Source organism: Balaenoptera musculus, chromosome 16 (assembly GCF_009873245.2).
Source record: "Balaenoptera musculus isolate JJ_BM4_2016_0621 chromosome 16, mBalMus1.pri.v3, whole genome shotgun sequence".
Classification (NCBI taxonomy): domain Eukaryota; kingdom Metazoa; phylum Chordata; class Mammalia; order Artiodactyla; family Balaenopteridae; genus Balaenoptera; species Balaenoptera musculus.
In genome coordinates, this window is record NC_045800.1 from 25,541,340 (window position 1) to 25,558,428 (window position 17,089).

Genomic DNA, 17,089 nt, shown 5'->3' on the forward strand with positions numbered 1-17,089 from the left:
TAAACACCTTGAGGGCAGAGCCCCTCATCTGTCTTGTCCACTGTAGTGTTCTTAACACTGGAGCAGGCCCTCCCTCAAGACAGTGATGGATAGATGGATGGATGGATGGATGGATGGATGGTATTCCAGGTGGCAAAAAAATCAAGGAAGAGAGAGTTATATGAGGACGTATACATGCATATATGCTGTGAATTTGGAAGAGGAGAGGCTGCCAAGAATAGATCAGCCTGGACAGACCAAAAGAGGTCAGCCCTCTCCTATTTCCCCTGTAGCCAGTGCCCTCTATTGCCCCTGTACAGTGGGTACTTGCCCATTTGTCAGAACATGTGCCTGTGTCCTGGAGGTTGCTACAGGCTCTTCATGGCTAGGGTGGGAGCTCCCTAGGTAGGTGGGCTCTTCCTGTGACCCTGGCCCCCTGACTCCTGCTTAAGGAATCCCCCATGGGTACCACATTTTACAAGGAGGAACCTGGGGTCGTGGCTGGCCTAGGGGGTTAACTGCTCTCAGAAGTTTCTGTCTTTTCTTTAACCACTTCTCCCTACCAGTGAGAAGGAGCCATGTCCTCATCTCTCACCTTCTTGAAATAATTCATTCTCTAGAAGCAAATGCCGACTACTAAGACCCCTCAAGTGCCACTAAGATGCCTGGTATCCTGCGTAGGAGAGAGAAATGCCTCTGCCACTCAAGCATGGGGACCTTCCCGAGTCAGTGCCCCACCTATGTGTCCTGGCCCAGAGTGGACACTCATGGTGAGAAGGTTAGTCCAGATTAGGGTGTGGGGCAGAGCCGGCCTCCCCCAGGTGATGCCCTCCCGCTTCTGAGGGTGAGCTTCCTGCTGATCCCGCTGGGCTGGCACCTGCTCAGCCAGGGCAGGGATGGAGGTGGGGCAGGAAGGGACTTTTAAAGGACAGGGAGGTTTGCTGTTTCGGGGAGCTCTTTCTCCCCAAGTCCACTAGACACTGGGTCACCTCTCCTTCCCTGCTTTGTTGGTCCATTGGTCCTTTCACTCTCATTCCCCCATTCACTCTCATCCATTCACTCACTCATTCATTCACTTGTATCTGGTCGGCAGAGACCTGGGGGGGCTGCGTGCACCTCACTCACCCTGGCATGTCCCGTCCTCCACGATTATTGCTTGCTTCATTCTCAGTCAGCCCCCGAGACAGTTGCTCCCCAGACCTCAGCCCAGCACCTGGTGTGGAGGAGATGTTAATCATACTCCCATCATACCCACAAGAAAATCCTAAGTGGTTCTCACGGCCTTACGTGATCTGAGCCCAAAGAACTCTCTCCCTCTCACTATCTGAGCTCCAAAACCACAGGTTGAAATCCCAGCTCAGCCACTTAATAGCTGTGTGACTTTGGACAAGTCCTTCAACCTCTCTGAGCCACCAACTCCTCCTGGGCAAAGTGGGGACAATAAAAGCACTTGCTTTAAAGTTGTGGTGAGGATAAAGCCAGAGAACCCGATGGAAAGCTCTTAGCCTGTGCCTGGCAGGAGTAAACACTTAGCTACTGGTACCCATTGTCTCACTCCTCCTCTGCCCCTCCCAATAACCCCACCCCCAAATGCATCTTAGGACTCCCGGGGGGAGCAGCCACGGAGGCCCCGCCCTTCAGTCTCCAGATGAGAATGCAGAGGCCCCGTGGAGGGTCACACAGCCGGCCTGTGGCCAAGGCAGGACTTGAACCCAGGACTCCAGCCAAGGACCCTGCTGGTCCCATCCTCTCAGCCCAGCCCAGAATGGCAGGAAGAGGAGCCTCCACATACATGCTCAGACCCTGTCAGGCTCAACAGCTCTCTTCTCTGCTTTCAGGAAGGAGTTAATCCTGAGGACTGTCTCATGCCCCGTGTGTAATCTTCCTTATGATGCTTATCATATTTCTGGGGCTGCATCTACATGGCTTTGAAGGCTCTGGCAGGAGTCTCGCCTGGCCTTGCCGTGAACGGGCTGAATTACATTTACAAGAGGCCTTTAATGCCCTGTGGTCCCGGCTTCCTTCATGGGGTTGTTCCTCCTCCTCCCTTTTCTCCCTCTCCCTTTTAATATGGTCACCAGTTTGGCTTGCAGAGTGCGGTTGGGATCCCTAAGAGAGAAGTCAGGACCATAGAATCCCTTACAGATCTTCCCTGCCTCCCCCTCCCCCTGCCCCACTCCCAGCAGCCTCTGTGCCAAAAGGACCCAAGGAAAGAAAACGTGGCTCCTGCCAGGATTTCAGCGCAGAGGAGAGAAGCCCTACTGGGATTCCAAAAACTCAACTGGCAAATGGCTCGTACAGAAATTCTCCTCTGACTTTGTACCTGAGCAACAGACCCACGAGCCTTGTGGAGGAGATGGGAGGTGTCCAGCCTGGAGGCATGGCCGCCTCACCTGCAGAGGTTGGGCTTGAGGGGCAGGGCGGAGGTCCTGTGCCAACTGGGTGAGGAGCCCTCCCACCTCTCTCCCCATCTCCACCACCCCAGCCTGCCCTTCAAAGCTTCTGCACCTCTGGAGGCCTTAATCGTTCCTTAACTATTTGTTTTTTGCTAGTTCTGTCTCTGCAACTGGATCAAGTCCTATCTGGTATATCTATATCTGTATCTATATCTGTATCTGTGTCAATATCTATATCTGTATCTGTATCTATGTCTATATCTGTATCTATATCTATATCTGTATCTATATATCCCATGAATATCAAACCCAATCAAGAGGTTTGGCCAGCCTTGAGATGTGGGTCTGGGAGGGGCGACCTAGTTTTTCTCCCCATCTCTCTGCTTTCTTTTTTGTCCTCTGACGGGATGAGAAAGGGCAGGTGTGCTATTTTTGGGGAGTGGATAAGTCATATTTTCCTCCTTTGAAAGAAGCACAGGGCAGAGCCAGGTCTAGGGGCCACCACCCCACCCCCCGATCCTGGTCCCTCCTAGGTTCTTTACCTCCGAGCAAGTCCTCCAGGTTCTTGTGAGATACAGCTTAGCTGCTGGCGTCACTGAGCCTGGGCGGCCCCCAGCTCCTGACGGCTACCTGGCTCAGATAGAAGGCCCAGAACCCCACCCCAGGGCCGCCTGTCATTTCGTCAGTCCAGAGAGTGGGTGTCCTCCCACCACGCATTTATTTCACACACCGTCCCCTTGGCTGCACACACGTGCTCCTGTGGCCCGCAGGCAATAGAGCAACAGGCAACCAAAAAAGGGTAGGAGGCGAAGAGGCCAAGAATACCAAATCTGTGACATCTTCCCCCAAGGAAAGGTGGCTGTCTCCCATGTCTTTTTTTTTTTTTTTTTTTTTTGGCTGCATTGGGTCTTCGTTGCTGCACATGGGCTTTCTCTAGTTGCGGCGAGCGGGGACTACTCTGCGTTGCGGTGCGCGGGCTTCTCTTGTTGCAGAGCACAGGCTGTAGGTGCGTGGGCTTCAGTAGTTGTGGCACGCGGGCTCAGTAGTTGTGGCTCGCAGGCTCAGTAGTTGTGGCGCGTGGGCTTAGCTGCTCTGCGGCATGTGGGGTCTTCCCGGACCAGGGCTCAAACCCGTGTCCCCTGCATTGGCAGGCGGACTCTTAACCACTGCGCCACCAGGGAAGTCCCTCCCATGTCTTGATAAATCATGTTTTATCTCCTTTCAAAAGGAACATGTGGAAGAGCCCATTTATCTTTGATGACACTGTCCAGTCTGTGCAGTGTCATCCCTTTGCTGGGGACACAGCCCCTCTACCAGGCTTGGGTGAGAAAAGGAGGAAGGAGAGCTTGATGGAGCATCTGGGAGAGGGAGGGAGATGCACGGACCAGCAAGTGCCTATTGGGCGTCTGCTGTATGCAAAGCCTTGTGCTGAGTGCAGCGAGAGTTGCCAAGGGGAAGAAGCAGCTGCAGGAGGGGCCTCTGGTTCACACTGAGTGCAGGGGGATGAGAGACACGAATGCGCAACAAGTCACACACAACTTGATGAGTTAGATGCTCCATGGTCTGGCTGGAACAGGACTGGTGACCAGTACCTGTGGTGACGGGGAAGTCAGGGATGGCTGTAGCAGCTGCTTCCAGGGCCCCCCAGGTCCCCTTTCCATTCTCCTCTACCTGCCAAAGGCTGCTTACAGGAAAACTGGGGGCTTTGTTCTAGCCAAGGAGCGTACTCGGACAGAAGCTCCCAAGAAGCAGTGCTCTCAGAAGCTCAACAACAAGCAGGGAGTTGGTGATAAATACCCCAGCCTCCTCGCCCTTGGTTGGGATACCTCTGCAGTCTGTTCTACATGATCCCCCGAGTTCCTCAACAGAAATGAGCTGCCGCCACCCACCATGATTAACTGGCTGGAGGGCACTTCCTCGCCTGCCCTGCCTTACTTCCCCACTCCCCTACTGGTACTTCCCAGATCACTTCCCAAATAAACAACTTGCACTCACTTCAACAACCTAAACCAGGCAATGCTTAGTACTTCACTCGGACCTTGATAGAAGAAGCTTAAGTAGATTAACATGCAGTCTACATATTTGTTCACTTGCAACGGGAATCATCTCATTTAGGACTCCATTAATGCAAGTGATGAAAATCCATCTCCAACAAGTTTCAATAAAAAAAATTTGTATTATTTTATGTAAGTGAAAAGTACCAGGTAGACCCTGGGTTCAGGAACAACTACATCCAGCTGCTCAAATGATGTCAAAGGAATCTGCCCTTCGCCATCTCTCAGCTCTGCTTTTCAATCATTCAAGAAACATTTATTGAAGGAATTCCCTGGTGGTCCAGTGGTTAGGGCTCTGCGCTTTCACTGCTGAGGGCGCGGGTTCAGTCTGTGGTCAGGGAACTAAGTTCCCACAAGCTGAATGGGGCAGCCAAAAAAAACAAAAAAGAAGGAAGAAGAAGAGAGAAGAAACATTTATTAAGCACCTACTCTGTGCCAGGTTCAGATCCTTTCTCTTGGTTGGTTTCCTTCTTAGGCAATAATAAAGATGGTCACTAGGAGCTCCAGGCTTTCATCCTGCCAGCTTAGCAACTGTAGGAGAAAACTGTGGGAGGAAGAGGACACCCGCAGAAGTCTCAGGGCTGACCCTCATTGGCCCAGATCGGGTCCCCTGCCCATCTCTGAGCCAATCGCTGTGACTCTGGGTAGCTACGCTGGGTCACATGCATACCATTGTTGCCAGGGGGTGTGGTCAGCCCCATTTGACCCCACAGGGGAATGGATGAGGGAGGCTCTCCACAGGGGAATGGGTGGTCTTGGACAATAGATGCCTGTTGTAGCTGTGAGGTGAGTACCTCACCACGTGCTGTGCTCCGTGGGCCCTAAGATGAGACAGACAGGCTTCTTCTGGTGGAAGGGGCTCACAAATGTTTGTAATACACATCAGAATGTGTTGAGTGTCTTAGGAATGGACAAAATGTGTGGGTGTTCTGGAAAGAGGGTGATTACTCCCAGCTCGGCAATCAAGCTTCTAAAAAGGAGGCATTGGCCTAGACATTGGTGGCCACTGGGCACAGAAACATCAGCTGTGTTAGGCATTGAATGTCAGACCAAGGAGTTCAGGTTCTAAATGTAACCAATTGTAAAAGGAGTATGCTTTGATCTATTTGTTACAAAATTGAACCTGTCTGGTTCAGAAGAGCCTCCTGGGAAGGCTTGGGGGCTGGCATTTTCCGTAAGCCTTGCCCATACCTGTAGAGGGGTACACCAGCCCAGCTGCAGGGGCCCGTACGGCTGGAGGCCAGTCAGGCTGGGACAGCTATGCTCCCTTGTATTGGCCTGAGCCTGCCCTGGAAATAGCCACCCAACTTAACTAAGAATAGGAATTCCTATCAGGCTGGCAGGAATGAATGCCGATTTCTCAAGGAGGGATGGGCCTGAAAACAAAACACAGGGGTGGGTTGGGCCATCCTTTATATTTATTTGCGAGGTCACTTGAGAGGTGCACCCACATCAGGGCATGGATCCTGTCTTTAGACCCAGACAAGGTGATTTGCCCAAGATGGCAGCCTCCGGGGCTGGGCCCTCAGCCTGGGGCCTCAGCCTGGGGCACCTCCTGCCCCCCGGGGAGAGGTGACCACTCCTCTCTTGTTTCCTTGGCAACAGGCAGAGGTGGTGGTGTTTGGTGGCCAGCTAAGATGCTGAGAAGCCGAGGGAGAGGGAATGAGAGGATAGCGTCCCAGGTCCCTATGGCAGCTTTACCCAGAGTCACCCAGCTCACGAACATCTCTCTTCCAGGCAAAATCCTCTTCCGGAGAAGCCACATCCGGGACGTAGCTGTGAGGAGGCTGAAGCCCATCGATGAGTACTGCCGGGTAAGAGTGTGTCTGGGGCAGGGGAGGGGGTGGTCCATCTGCCAGAGAGTCTGTCCATCTGTGAAGGAAGGTTGTCTGTACAAAACCCTCTGCTGTGGTCTAGCAGATGCATCCTGGGGCCTGGCGTCTCCTGGCCAGAAGGGTGGGTGTGGGTGTCCCTCAGGGAGGGGTCACCCCGTGACTAGGCCGCCTCTGGGGCATGAGGACCGCCAGGGTCACAGCTGAAGCCTCTATTCCTTTCATGATGGGTCCGTGTTTACAAAACACTCCTTTAAATCACTTCCACCAGCTTGGGAGCTCTGTGAAGGGGCCTCTGCTGAAGGGATTCTGTGTGTGGCATTTTGCTGGATACAGGAGAACTCTTCTTTGAATTCCCTTTGGGACATTTTTGGAATCAGTCCTGAGTTTAGTAGCATCCAAAATGCATATTTGTTTATTCACAGAAGTCTTGATAGATACAAATATTCGTGTATACATCTTTATAGATGCAAATGCTCACCACACACACACACACACTCACACACACACACACACACACACGCAGGCACGCGCACGTACATGCATTAGAACAGTCAATGCCGAAGAGCAGACTGGCAGCAACTGCAGGGTCATGAAGCAGAGCCTGTTTGTCTTTCCACTTTGTCTGGAGCCTGGGACCCCCTGGAGCCCCTGCAGTGAGGATGAGAGGCTCCCACTTTAGTGGCCTTGGCACATGGCCTCCAGATGGCCAGGCCGCCTGGGTTTGAAACCCTGCTGGCTTTGTGAACTTGGGCAAATTACTGAACTTCCCAGAGCCTCAGTTTCCACATCCGTGCAACAAGAAGGAGAGTAGTACCTCCTCAGAGGGTGGTCGTGAGGATGCAGTGACCTGGCAGGCATAAGGCAGCAGCACATAGTGTCTGCACAGAGGAAACATTCAGTGGTCGCTAGCTTTTTGTTATTATTATTACAAGGCATAAACAATTTAATGTTACCACTGGGCACCACTGGCTTTAATGGAGACGGAATTTCCTAGTTAAGTGAAAACTACTGTGGAGTCTGACTCAAGAATGTTGAGGAGAGGCAAGTGGGGGATGTTTTGTTGTGAGTGCTGGTATTAGACTGAGAAGAGCTGGGGTCAAATCCCAGTGCCCCACCAACTAGCTGTGTGACCTTGGCAAGTTGCTTTACCTCTCTGAGCCCCAGTTTCCTGATCTGTAAAACGAGGGTAAAAATAACTGTCTCACAGGGGTCATGAAAGGGGTTGAGCAGGAGAATATATGTCACAGCGTTTGTAACTTCTGAAATGTTCTGTCCCTACATGGAGTTATTACCATAAGGTTCCTTTCTGAACAAATATTTTACAATCTGGAATCATTATGCTTGTTTAAATAAGAACCAAGTTGCTCAATTTCGTAACTGGTGTTCCCAAGACTATGGGGAGACAAGCACTCCCAAATGCTCTTCATTAACCCAAGTTTGAATTTCGTGGCTATGCAGATCATACTTGGTCACGTTTTCTGCCTTAATGTAAAAGGATGCCCCAATGAGGAAATTCCTGAAGGTAGAAGCTTCTCTTCTTCAGATCAATATTCATTTTTCTCTTTAAAGGGCGTTTGCCGTTTCTAGTTAAATTGATGGCTGCAGCCTGAGCTTTTATTTCTCTTTATTCCTCTCCCAAGCAGTTAAACAAATTGGCAAAGCTAATGGAGGAGGGGCAAAGGGCAGAGGGGAGCCTCTTGCAGCTGGGATTTATGGTCCCATCAGCCTTGGCCTCCCTGAGCTGGTGGAGCCCAAGGCATCTGCAGTTGGACTCTGTGGAAATGCCGTCTTCTGGGTCGTCTGGAGCAGGAAACTGATAACATCTTATCTCCTGGGATCAGGCTTTGAACAGGACTCTTGATATGGGATGAGGGCTCCGGAGCCCCAGTGGTGCTCCTGGTGGCTGAGGAGCCGTTTAAGTGGGGTCTGCAAGAGGAGGGGCCTCCTAACCTGATTAGCACAAATGAGAACTACTCAGAGCCAGGCAACGAGGAGCAATGTCATGGGTTCACCAAGCAGCCAGGCAGCTTGCAGGCCGTAATTTACTCTGAGAATGGCAGTGGGGGCAGGGCAGTACAGAAGTGACCTTTAATTCTGCTGAACTAGAAAGCTGGGATCTGTGGTCTAATTGTCTGAGACCTTGGAATAACCTTGGAATGGTCATTAGGGATAAGTTCAGCTGCAGTCCACGGTCACTGCCGCCCAGCACTGCACTTCACAGCCCTGCCGCCCACTGGTCCAGTCTGTGTGACTCAGGATCCAACCTTCCACTCGGCATCACTGCCCCCCACAGCCAACTTCATGGTCAGGGCCACGTGCAGTCCACTCCACGGCCAGCCCTCCCTTGTCTCTACCTGTCCTGGGACACACTGCTTGGAACCTCTGGAGTTTTATTTCCAGGACCCTGCCCATGCAGCTCTGCTTGGCTGGCCAGAATCTTCCTTGGACCTGCTGGACTGTATGGGCTCCGAGTCTGGGATTTGCTGGGGATTCAAATGCACCCAAAATTGTGAAACCGGCTTTGTGCACGGAGTAGCCAGCTCCTCTGCCAGGACTCAGATATCGAAAGTCTGACCGTGCAGCGGACCCTCCCAGACTTCGGGCTCCCTGCCCTCGCCGGCCAGCCAGTCCCGCCGCCCGATGGCAGTTTCACAGCCCAGATCTCAGTGTTAATTTTAAACATATATGGAGCAGATTGGATGAGTGTCACGGAAAGTTTACCAAGCGCCAGCCAGGTGCCAGGTGATTGTTTTATGTGGCTCTTGCGGGCCAGTGTCTATCAAGAAGGGTTCCAAACTCTTTTCTGTAACTCCATAAGTTAATTTAATGGGCAACATGGTTATGCGGTTAATTTTTTTTTTTTTTTTTTTTTTTTTTTTGGCTGTGTTGGGTCTTCGTTTCTGTGCAAGGGCTTTCTCTAGTTGCGGCAAGCGGGGGCCACTCTTCATTGTGGTGCGCGGGCCTCTCATTATCGCGGCCTTTCTTGTTGCGGAGCACAGGCTCCAGACGCTCAGGCTCAGTAGTTGTGGCTCACGGGCCTAGTTGCTCCACGGCATGTGGGATCTTCCCAGACCAGGGCTCGAACCCGTGTCCCCTGCATTGGCAGGCAGATTCTCAACCACTGCGCCACCAGAGAAGCCCTGCGGTTAATATTTAATGGTTCTGTGGTCTCGACAATTTGAAGACTTTCATCTCACTAACAAGTGTGAGCTATACTTTAGGGGCTCGGACAAACAATCTACCCCATAAATGACTCCATCTACCCCATTCCTGCATGTGAAATACATGTTTGCAGTGTTTGTCTATGGGATAAAATAAATATCCGGGGGAAGGGGGCAGTGAGAAAGAGTGTTTGAGAATAATCAGCCTACCCTCCGCCATGTGACAACGTTTATACAAGTCTCCATTTCCTGGTGGGTGCAACTAGAATTTTTTTGTTACCCAAAAAGCCGAGCTTGCTTCTATTATTCTGCTGTCCACGATAGGCTTGCTTTCAGAATCAAAGGCTCTCTTTGTAGGTGGGATGAGGGGTTGGCTGGAGTTAGACTGGGGGAGGGACTCCAAGCCTAACAAGGATGTCAGCCCTGAAGGGGTAAGGATCTCCCCTCCCCACCCTCTGCACCTCCCAGACTCATTAATTTTTAGCCCCACTTCCCACATTCGAAAACTTTGGCTATTACTTTGTGGAGGTTCTTAGCCCCAGCCGTTCTCCCTCCCACCGTGGGAGTTTTCCACCATGGCCCATCATTGTCTCTCACCTTAATAAAGAAAAAAGGTTCATGTTGCAACAAAAATAGACTCCTTTAAGAAGCACCAGGGCTCTCTGGCATGCTCAGTCCTAGATACGGGGAGAGTAACTTTGTTCTTGTGCCCCTTATTCTAAGGCAGGCCTGGGCCAGATGTGTTGCTAATGGGGGAGACTGAGGCAGAGAGCCAAGACTGATGCGTTCATGCCTCCTGAGTGGTCTGCTGCTCGGAGGAAACCCAGTTGGCAGAATCTCTCCATCTCCTCTGGTCCAGACAGACCCAGGAAGAAAGCATTTGCAGCCTGGGATAAAGCTGATTGTGTCCATTTTCTACTTAAAGGCCTTCAGAGGCTCCACAAGAACCTCTGACCGGCTGAGCCGGGCCGGCTGTGGGGTTGTTCCATGGGCTGCTTCAGCCTCAGCTCCTGCCCTGCAGGCCAGTCTGCAGAAGTGCAGCCACCCCCAGCCAGCCAGACTCCCTTAGACTTCCACCCCTTGGCCTGTGCTCATCCCTTTCCTGGGGACGCATTCGGCTCCCACGATGCCCCTCCCAGAAGCCTTCCACCTCCCCGGAGGAAGCTGGCCACCCCTGCTGTCCAGAGTACTCCGTGCACGCCTCCATGCTGCACACTTACCCTCCATAGGAGGGTAATTTCTGTGTGTCCATCTTCTCCAGACCAAGAGCCCCTTGAAGGCCCCATCTGTTATCTTTGTGTCTTCACTAACAAGCAGGAAGCCTGGTCCCACGCGGGAGGCCAGGCAGTATCTGACGACACAATGCAAAGATCACACACAAGCAGAGGAAACCTCCAAGGAGGGTGACATGTCCCCAAGGCCCCAATTACTAGGCTCCCTTGTGAAATGGCTTAAACTGCAGTTGCAAATTAAGCTCTATTTCCATTACAAAAGAATTTGCTGCTTAGATCCTTCAAAAAGAGAACTCATGTGTTTGAAATACTCTGATTTATAAAAGTTCAGTGAGCCCCCAGCTTCCTAGATGCTGATCTAGGAGGAATAGTCCGGAGCAGGTTAGAAGCAGCCCCGGGGGGTGAGAGTGGAGGCCAAATGGGTAGGACTTCAGCCCCCTCAGCCCATTCACCCCCCCACCACATACCCCTACCCCACCCAGAGTCGCTGGGCTTTTACTCTAAGATGCCCATTGATTAGAAACCAAAATGATGCTGCTAAAAATAGGACAATGTTTGATCCTGTGGAAAGAGCAGGACACCCCCAGTTGCTTTGACAAATGCAGAACTTTGCTTTTTGTCCTGGGATAGACATAACCCAGCATGGTGGGCTTCGTGGAGGGAGATCATTTCGAAGCAGAGGGTCTGAGCGCAGTCTGCCTGGGGCCCCCTCCCATGCCACTGCTGTACTTGCAAAGACCGGGCTGGTGATAGATTGGACACTGAATTCACTGATAATGGTGCTGTTTGCAGTCCTGGAGCCATTGACTGTTAGAGCTGGAAGAAACTTCAGAATGTCTCTGGCCTGGATTTGCCTAGCTGTGTTCCATGGGCTGTCAATAGGAATTGTTTGGAAAACCAGCTCTACAGTCAGAGACTTGTGGGTAATGCTGGAGGAAGTACAGAGTTGCAGATCAGACAGAGCATAGGCTCTGGACTCAGACACCTCATTCAAAATCTCGCCACTTATTAGCTGTATGGTCTTGAGAAATGATTTAACCTCTCTGTGCCTTCGTTTCTTCTTCTGTTAAACTGGAATCATAGTCATACTCATCTCTTAGAGTTAATGTGATGATTAAATGAGTCAAATTCCCAGGATGTCGTTATTATTAATAAGTACTGGCCTGAACACAGCTCTGTAGGTTTCTTGCCTGCAGGACTCCTCAGAGCCTTTGCTGTGCTAATAAACATGATGCCCACCAAGACCAAGATGGGGATCTACAAGGTACCATTTCACATGTGCCCACAGAACTCATTTTATCTCATCAAACAGGTGTTCTATGAGATACGGTTTGAGATTCTGAAGCTAGTCTATTTTATCCTAGAGGAAACAACAACCAGAGAGGTGAGGTGGCTGCCCAAGGTCATGGAGCAAGTGTATAACAGCAGAATTGGACCTATTGTAGAACTGAAGTCTCCTGACTCCCATTCTTTCTAGTATACCTCACTGCTTTCACCTAAAGGATAATGATAATGAAGACAATAGTATAACTAAATTTCACTATTTACTCAGTGCCAGGCACTGTGCTAGGCTCCTCATATTCATGATCTCACTGAATCTCCTAAAACATAGGTGCCATATGAGATCTATCGTACTGAGCTCAGAGAGGGCAAGCAAGGCATTCAGCATCACACAGCCTGTGAACGGTAGACCTAGGGCTCAGACTCCCATCTGCCTAGCCCTGACTTAACCACCCCATGGCATACATCCTGAATGTCCAGTGGCAGAGTTTTAGGCCTGAGCCGGCGGTGGTGGCCCTGAAGATGCCCATGTATTGGTCACTACCTGCTCCTCCAAGAATAGCTAGGTTTGGGGGTTCCCCGGCTCTGGCTGTCATTGCCAGCCCAGGCCATGGGGACTGACTGCTCAGCGCCCAGCTCTCCTGCCAAATGATTTTGGCCAGAGCTGGGTTTGGCGGCAGCTCTGATGGAAGCTGCTCTGAGCCAAGAGCCTCTTGTCAGCCTGAAATCAGGACGAGCCCTCAGCGCGGCTCCCCTCGGGGCTCCCTGTTAAATAAAGATGCCGCAGCGGTTCGCCCAAAAGGCCTCTTTGTCTGAGGCCCTTCCAGCCCACGCGTCCTCTGCCCCCAGAATGCCGGTCTCTGTCGGCATGAAGAGCCCCTGTGTTCACCGCTGCTGCGGGGGGAGCTGGCCAGCAGCTCTGCGCCTGAGTGGGAGGGCGCCTGCCCCGCTCCCCCCCCCCACCGACCCCCTCCTCCTGCCGGTCAGGGAGGTCACCCTGGCAGCGACTCTGCACACAGCTTGGGCCCCTGGTAACACTTCCCTCCTGCCTCATGCCCATCGCGGCCCATTAGTGCTCCCTCCTGCCACCCTCCCGCTTCCTGCCAGCAGCCCTTGCTCTCTGCACATGCCTGAGCTCCGCTTCTCTCTGACTCTCTCTGTATGTCTCTCCCTCTCAGTCTCCCTGTCCCTCTCCATCTCTCTGTATATCTGTCTGTTTCTCTCTTTGTCTCTCTCTCTCTGCTTCTATCTCTCTGTCTCTGCCTCTCTCTCCCTCCATCTGTGTCTCTGTCTCTCTCTGTCTTTCTCTCCCTCCCTCCATCTCTTTGTCTCTGTCTCTCTCTTTCTCTCTTCTTCCTCACTTTTTCTTTCCTTCTGCCCTTCTCTCCTGGGGGAGAAAACAGCACATACCATGTGCGTTAAATGAAAACTTGAACACTCTGGGGGTAAGTTCCACCCAGCCTACGTCTGAGCACAGGGCTTCATTCTGCCACTTTAGTTGTGGCTTCACCCCCCAGGAGCCTCAGCGTCCCCACCATAAATGGGAGCAATGGTGGGCACCTCCAGGACAGAATTGGGCAGCACATCATCAGATGTGCACTTGTGAGGGCAGGGGCTGTGTCTGGCTCATCCCTGTACCACCAGGGCACACACTGAAAGCTCCATGCTTGTTGGATGGTTGGAGAGTCCGGGAGCCGAAGATAGTGCCTGACACGTGGTATTTGCTCATTGAATGTTAATTTCCTTTCTTTTTTTTATCTCTCTCCTGGTCATGGGGATGGGATCTGTTGGAGGCCCTTGGAAAGCCACAGGCTCTGGAAGGAACAGCAGGGAGTTACACAGTGTGTCTTACCTGCTAAGGTCAGGTCTTGTCCCATCTTGCCCAGGTGTAGGTTTGGCTTCAGGAAGGGCCGTCTTGCTCAATGCCACACTTAAATTGTTACCTGAGCAGCTCAGAGAAGAAGTAAGTGATCACTACCCCCTTCCTCAACACTATACTTCTGTCAATGCAACCCAAGACCACATGTGCTTTTTCTGCCCCATTATCATGTCCCGCCACTACTGGACAGTGGTTCTGCACACCAAACGCTTATTCATTCATTCATTTTTAACAAGTACTTACTGAGTGCCAGGCACTCTTCTAGGATCTGGGGACATAGCAGTCAACAGAACAGACTAAAGTCTCTGCCCGCATGGAGCTTACCTTCTAGCAGGGTCTTTCCCACCTGTGTGCAGGCCACGTGGCCTCCCTGACCCCTCTGTCTCCTCAGTAACACGAGAATGAGATCTGCCCTCACAAGGACCATCGTGAGGCTCCCAGTGGCCACACTCATAGAGGCCCAGCACAGTTGGCACAGAGGAGCTGCCAGGTCGGGTCACTGCACCTGAAGCAGCCCTGGTGCAGGGGGCCTGGAGAGGCACAGGCTCGAGACAGGCTCCCGTCTGGCCACCGCCCCGGAGCCTCCTTATCAGCAGTTCCTCCTCACACTTCCGTAGCCCAGGGTTTGCCTCTTCCTTCTCCTGGCTCTAGCTCAGTGTTTCCTTGGCCCCGTTCCCCAGCCCTGCTTTGACGGTGACCTCCCCTGTCTATCTGTACTAAAGGATCAACCCTCTCCCCACCGCTCCACGCTGCACTGAGCCGAGACAGCGGTCCAGGTGCCCAGGCTGCAAGGTGTGGAGTCCGTGCTGGTGCAGAGCGGGAAACTGATCACCTCTGACCCTCATCCCTCACTTTCCAACGGCGCACTCTCACCCCTCCTGGATGCAAGCTCACAGCTGCCCTCACCCCTGACTGCACAGTTACCCCCTCAGGACGCTCACCTCCTCCCGCCTGTCGGAATCCTGCACACCCCTCTGGCCGAGCTCCTGCCCACTCTCCTAAGAAGCCTTTCCACACCCTGAAGCTTATTCTGCTCCTCCAGGCTCAGCTCAGCTTGGCCTAAGCAAGGCCCCGCTAGACCAGGCCACGCCAACCTCATTCAGCTCCTAGAACCACCATGCTTGGTCCCCACCTCCGCCCTCACCTTGACCAGTTAATTCTTACCCACCCTCAGAACTCAGCTTCAAAGAGACTTTCCTAAAACCACCTCCTTTCCCAATCTTCCCAGGTCCTATCAGACTCTGCCATAGCACCCTGTTGTCCTTGATAGAATTATCAGCTTGTCATTAAATTATCGTGCAGTTAGTATTTAGAGACTGTGGATATCTGGTGCAGCTGGAGTGTGGCTAGTGGGAGACGAGACCAGGAGGAAACGACCTTGGATTGTCAGGCTAAAGATCTTGGACTTATTCTGTGGGCAAGAGCGAATTCTTTCAGGGTTCATGCAGAATAATTCGTTCTTGAGGGCCCTGAGACCTAGGGTTTAATGGCCTCCCCCTTTTTCTTCACTTGTTTGGCTGGTTGTTTAGTTGGTTAACTGGCTAGTTAGATAGTTGCTTGGTTGAATTGTTGGCTGGATGGTTGAAAAGTTGATTGGTTGACTGATAAGTTATTTTATTAGTTGACTGGTTGGTAAGTTCATTAATTGGGTGGTTGGTTAGTTGATGGGAGGGATGGGTGGATGGACAGATGGAGAGTTGTTTCATTAGTTAGCTGATTAGTTAATTCCTTGATTAGTTGTCTGGTTGGGTGGGTGGGTAGCTGATTGATTGTGTCTTCCTCGGCACAGTCCTCACGCCTCCCCCATCACTGTTGGCCCAAGCTGGCCCTGCTTTTGGTTTTCCTGTTCCCAGTTTCATCAGGCCTAATGCCCTTTCTTCCTGTCTTTCCACAGGCACTTGTCCGGCTGCCACCCCATATTTCACAGTGTGATGAAGTCTTTCGGTTCTTTGAGGCCCGACCGGAGGATGTCAACCCCCCGAAAGAGTAAGTGGTAGCTCAAGCCTCTCCCGTGTGCTTGTGGGGAGAGCTGGCAAGGCCAACGAGGCTAGGCAAAGATGGACCAAAGGAAGGCAGACCATCTTCCCCAGACTCCTGTTGCCAAGGCTTGTTCCTCATTTCTCTTGACCCCAGAGCTGGCAAGGGGAGGGTATCTTTGCATCTGGGGAGCAGGTTTTCCTGCAAACTCTTTATAGTGCACAGGTTATCGTCAGGAGCAGATGAGATAACAGAAAATATAACGGTCATGCAGTTCAGATGCCCAGGGTTAGCAGTCATTGCTCTTAATCGTTGACGCTACCAAGCTCCCAGCTGAAACGCAGAACCAGGAGGGCACGTGCTGGTGAACCTCACCTGCTGAATAACCCAGTGGTCCTGGGCTGCTGCAACAGATCTTATAATCCTCATCAAAAACAACTATGAGTGTGCACAGAGCGTTTACTAAATGGCTTTTACCTGTAGCATTTTACTGGGTTGACCAAAAAAGTTCGTTAGGGTTTTTCCATAACATCTTACAGAAAAACCCGAATGAACTTTTTGGCCAACCCAATCCAATAGACTAATGTAGCTCGGTTTACAGAGGAGGAAACTGAGGGGCGTGAAGTTAGGTGAATTTTCCCGAAGTCATGCAGCTGGTTGGGTATGTGACAGGCATGTGACTTGAATGAACCCAAATCTTGACCCCATGAGACCTGAACCCAGGGCTGGCTGATTTTCCATGTTGGGGAGAAATGGGGAGCCAAGCATGTCTTTTTTCCTCTCTGGAAGCAGGATACTCCGGGCCTGGTGGTCAAGACGACCTACCCGGTCTTGCTGGTCTCTCACACACATGCCCAAACTTGCTGGTCTCTCACACACATGCCCAATCCTCATGGCTACCTTCTCTTGCTCAGAACACTACCCTCGCCCACACTCCCCAGAGTAGCTTCTCAACGGAGAGGAAAATCCAGGGGCTGATGAGCAGAATAAGGCAGCCAGGGAAGAGGGTCGAGTAGGGGAGAGGGTTGGGGGAGAGGACTGAAGGGGCTGCAAATTGATTACCTCACTCCACACATCTGTTCCCCTGAAATCTTAAAGTGCCAGAGTGGGCAAGAGAGAGGCAGGTGGGATGGGTACTACAGAGGGAAGGGAAAGAATAGTACAGAGGAATTGTCTGGGACAGGCGGGGAGAGGCAGGAGGCCATTTGGTGATGGGGAGGAGAAAGCCTACAGACAAGGGTGTGTTGCACAGCTCCAGGGGCGCCGTTGTAAACGGTGCACTCTCTGTGAACGGT

The 17,089-nt window shown here is 51.9% G+C and overlaps 1 protein-coding gene across 11 annotated transcripts in view; it reads left to right on the top strand.

Moving 5' to 3' along the window:
• The window catches only part of SH3PXD2A (SH3 and PX domains 2A), a 243,790-nt gene that overhangs the window by 113,726 nt on the left and 112,975 nt on the right, over positions 1 to 17,089 (top strand). For all 11 annotated transcript variants that reach the window (XM_036828694.1, XM_036828695.1, XM_036828693.1 and 8 more), the window contains 2 exons: positions 6,167 to 6,243; positions 15,712 to 15,803. In XM_036828694.1, the coding sequence (XP_036684589.1) occupies positions 6,167 to 6,243; positions 15,712 to 15,803 (169 nt within the window). The remainder of the gene's footprint in view (positions 1 to 6,166; positions 6,244 to 15,711; positions 15,804 to 17,089) is intronic.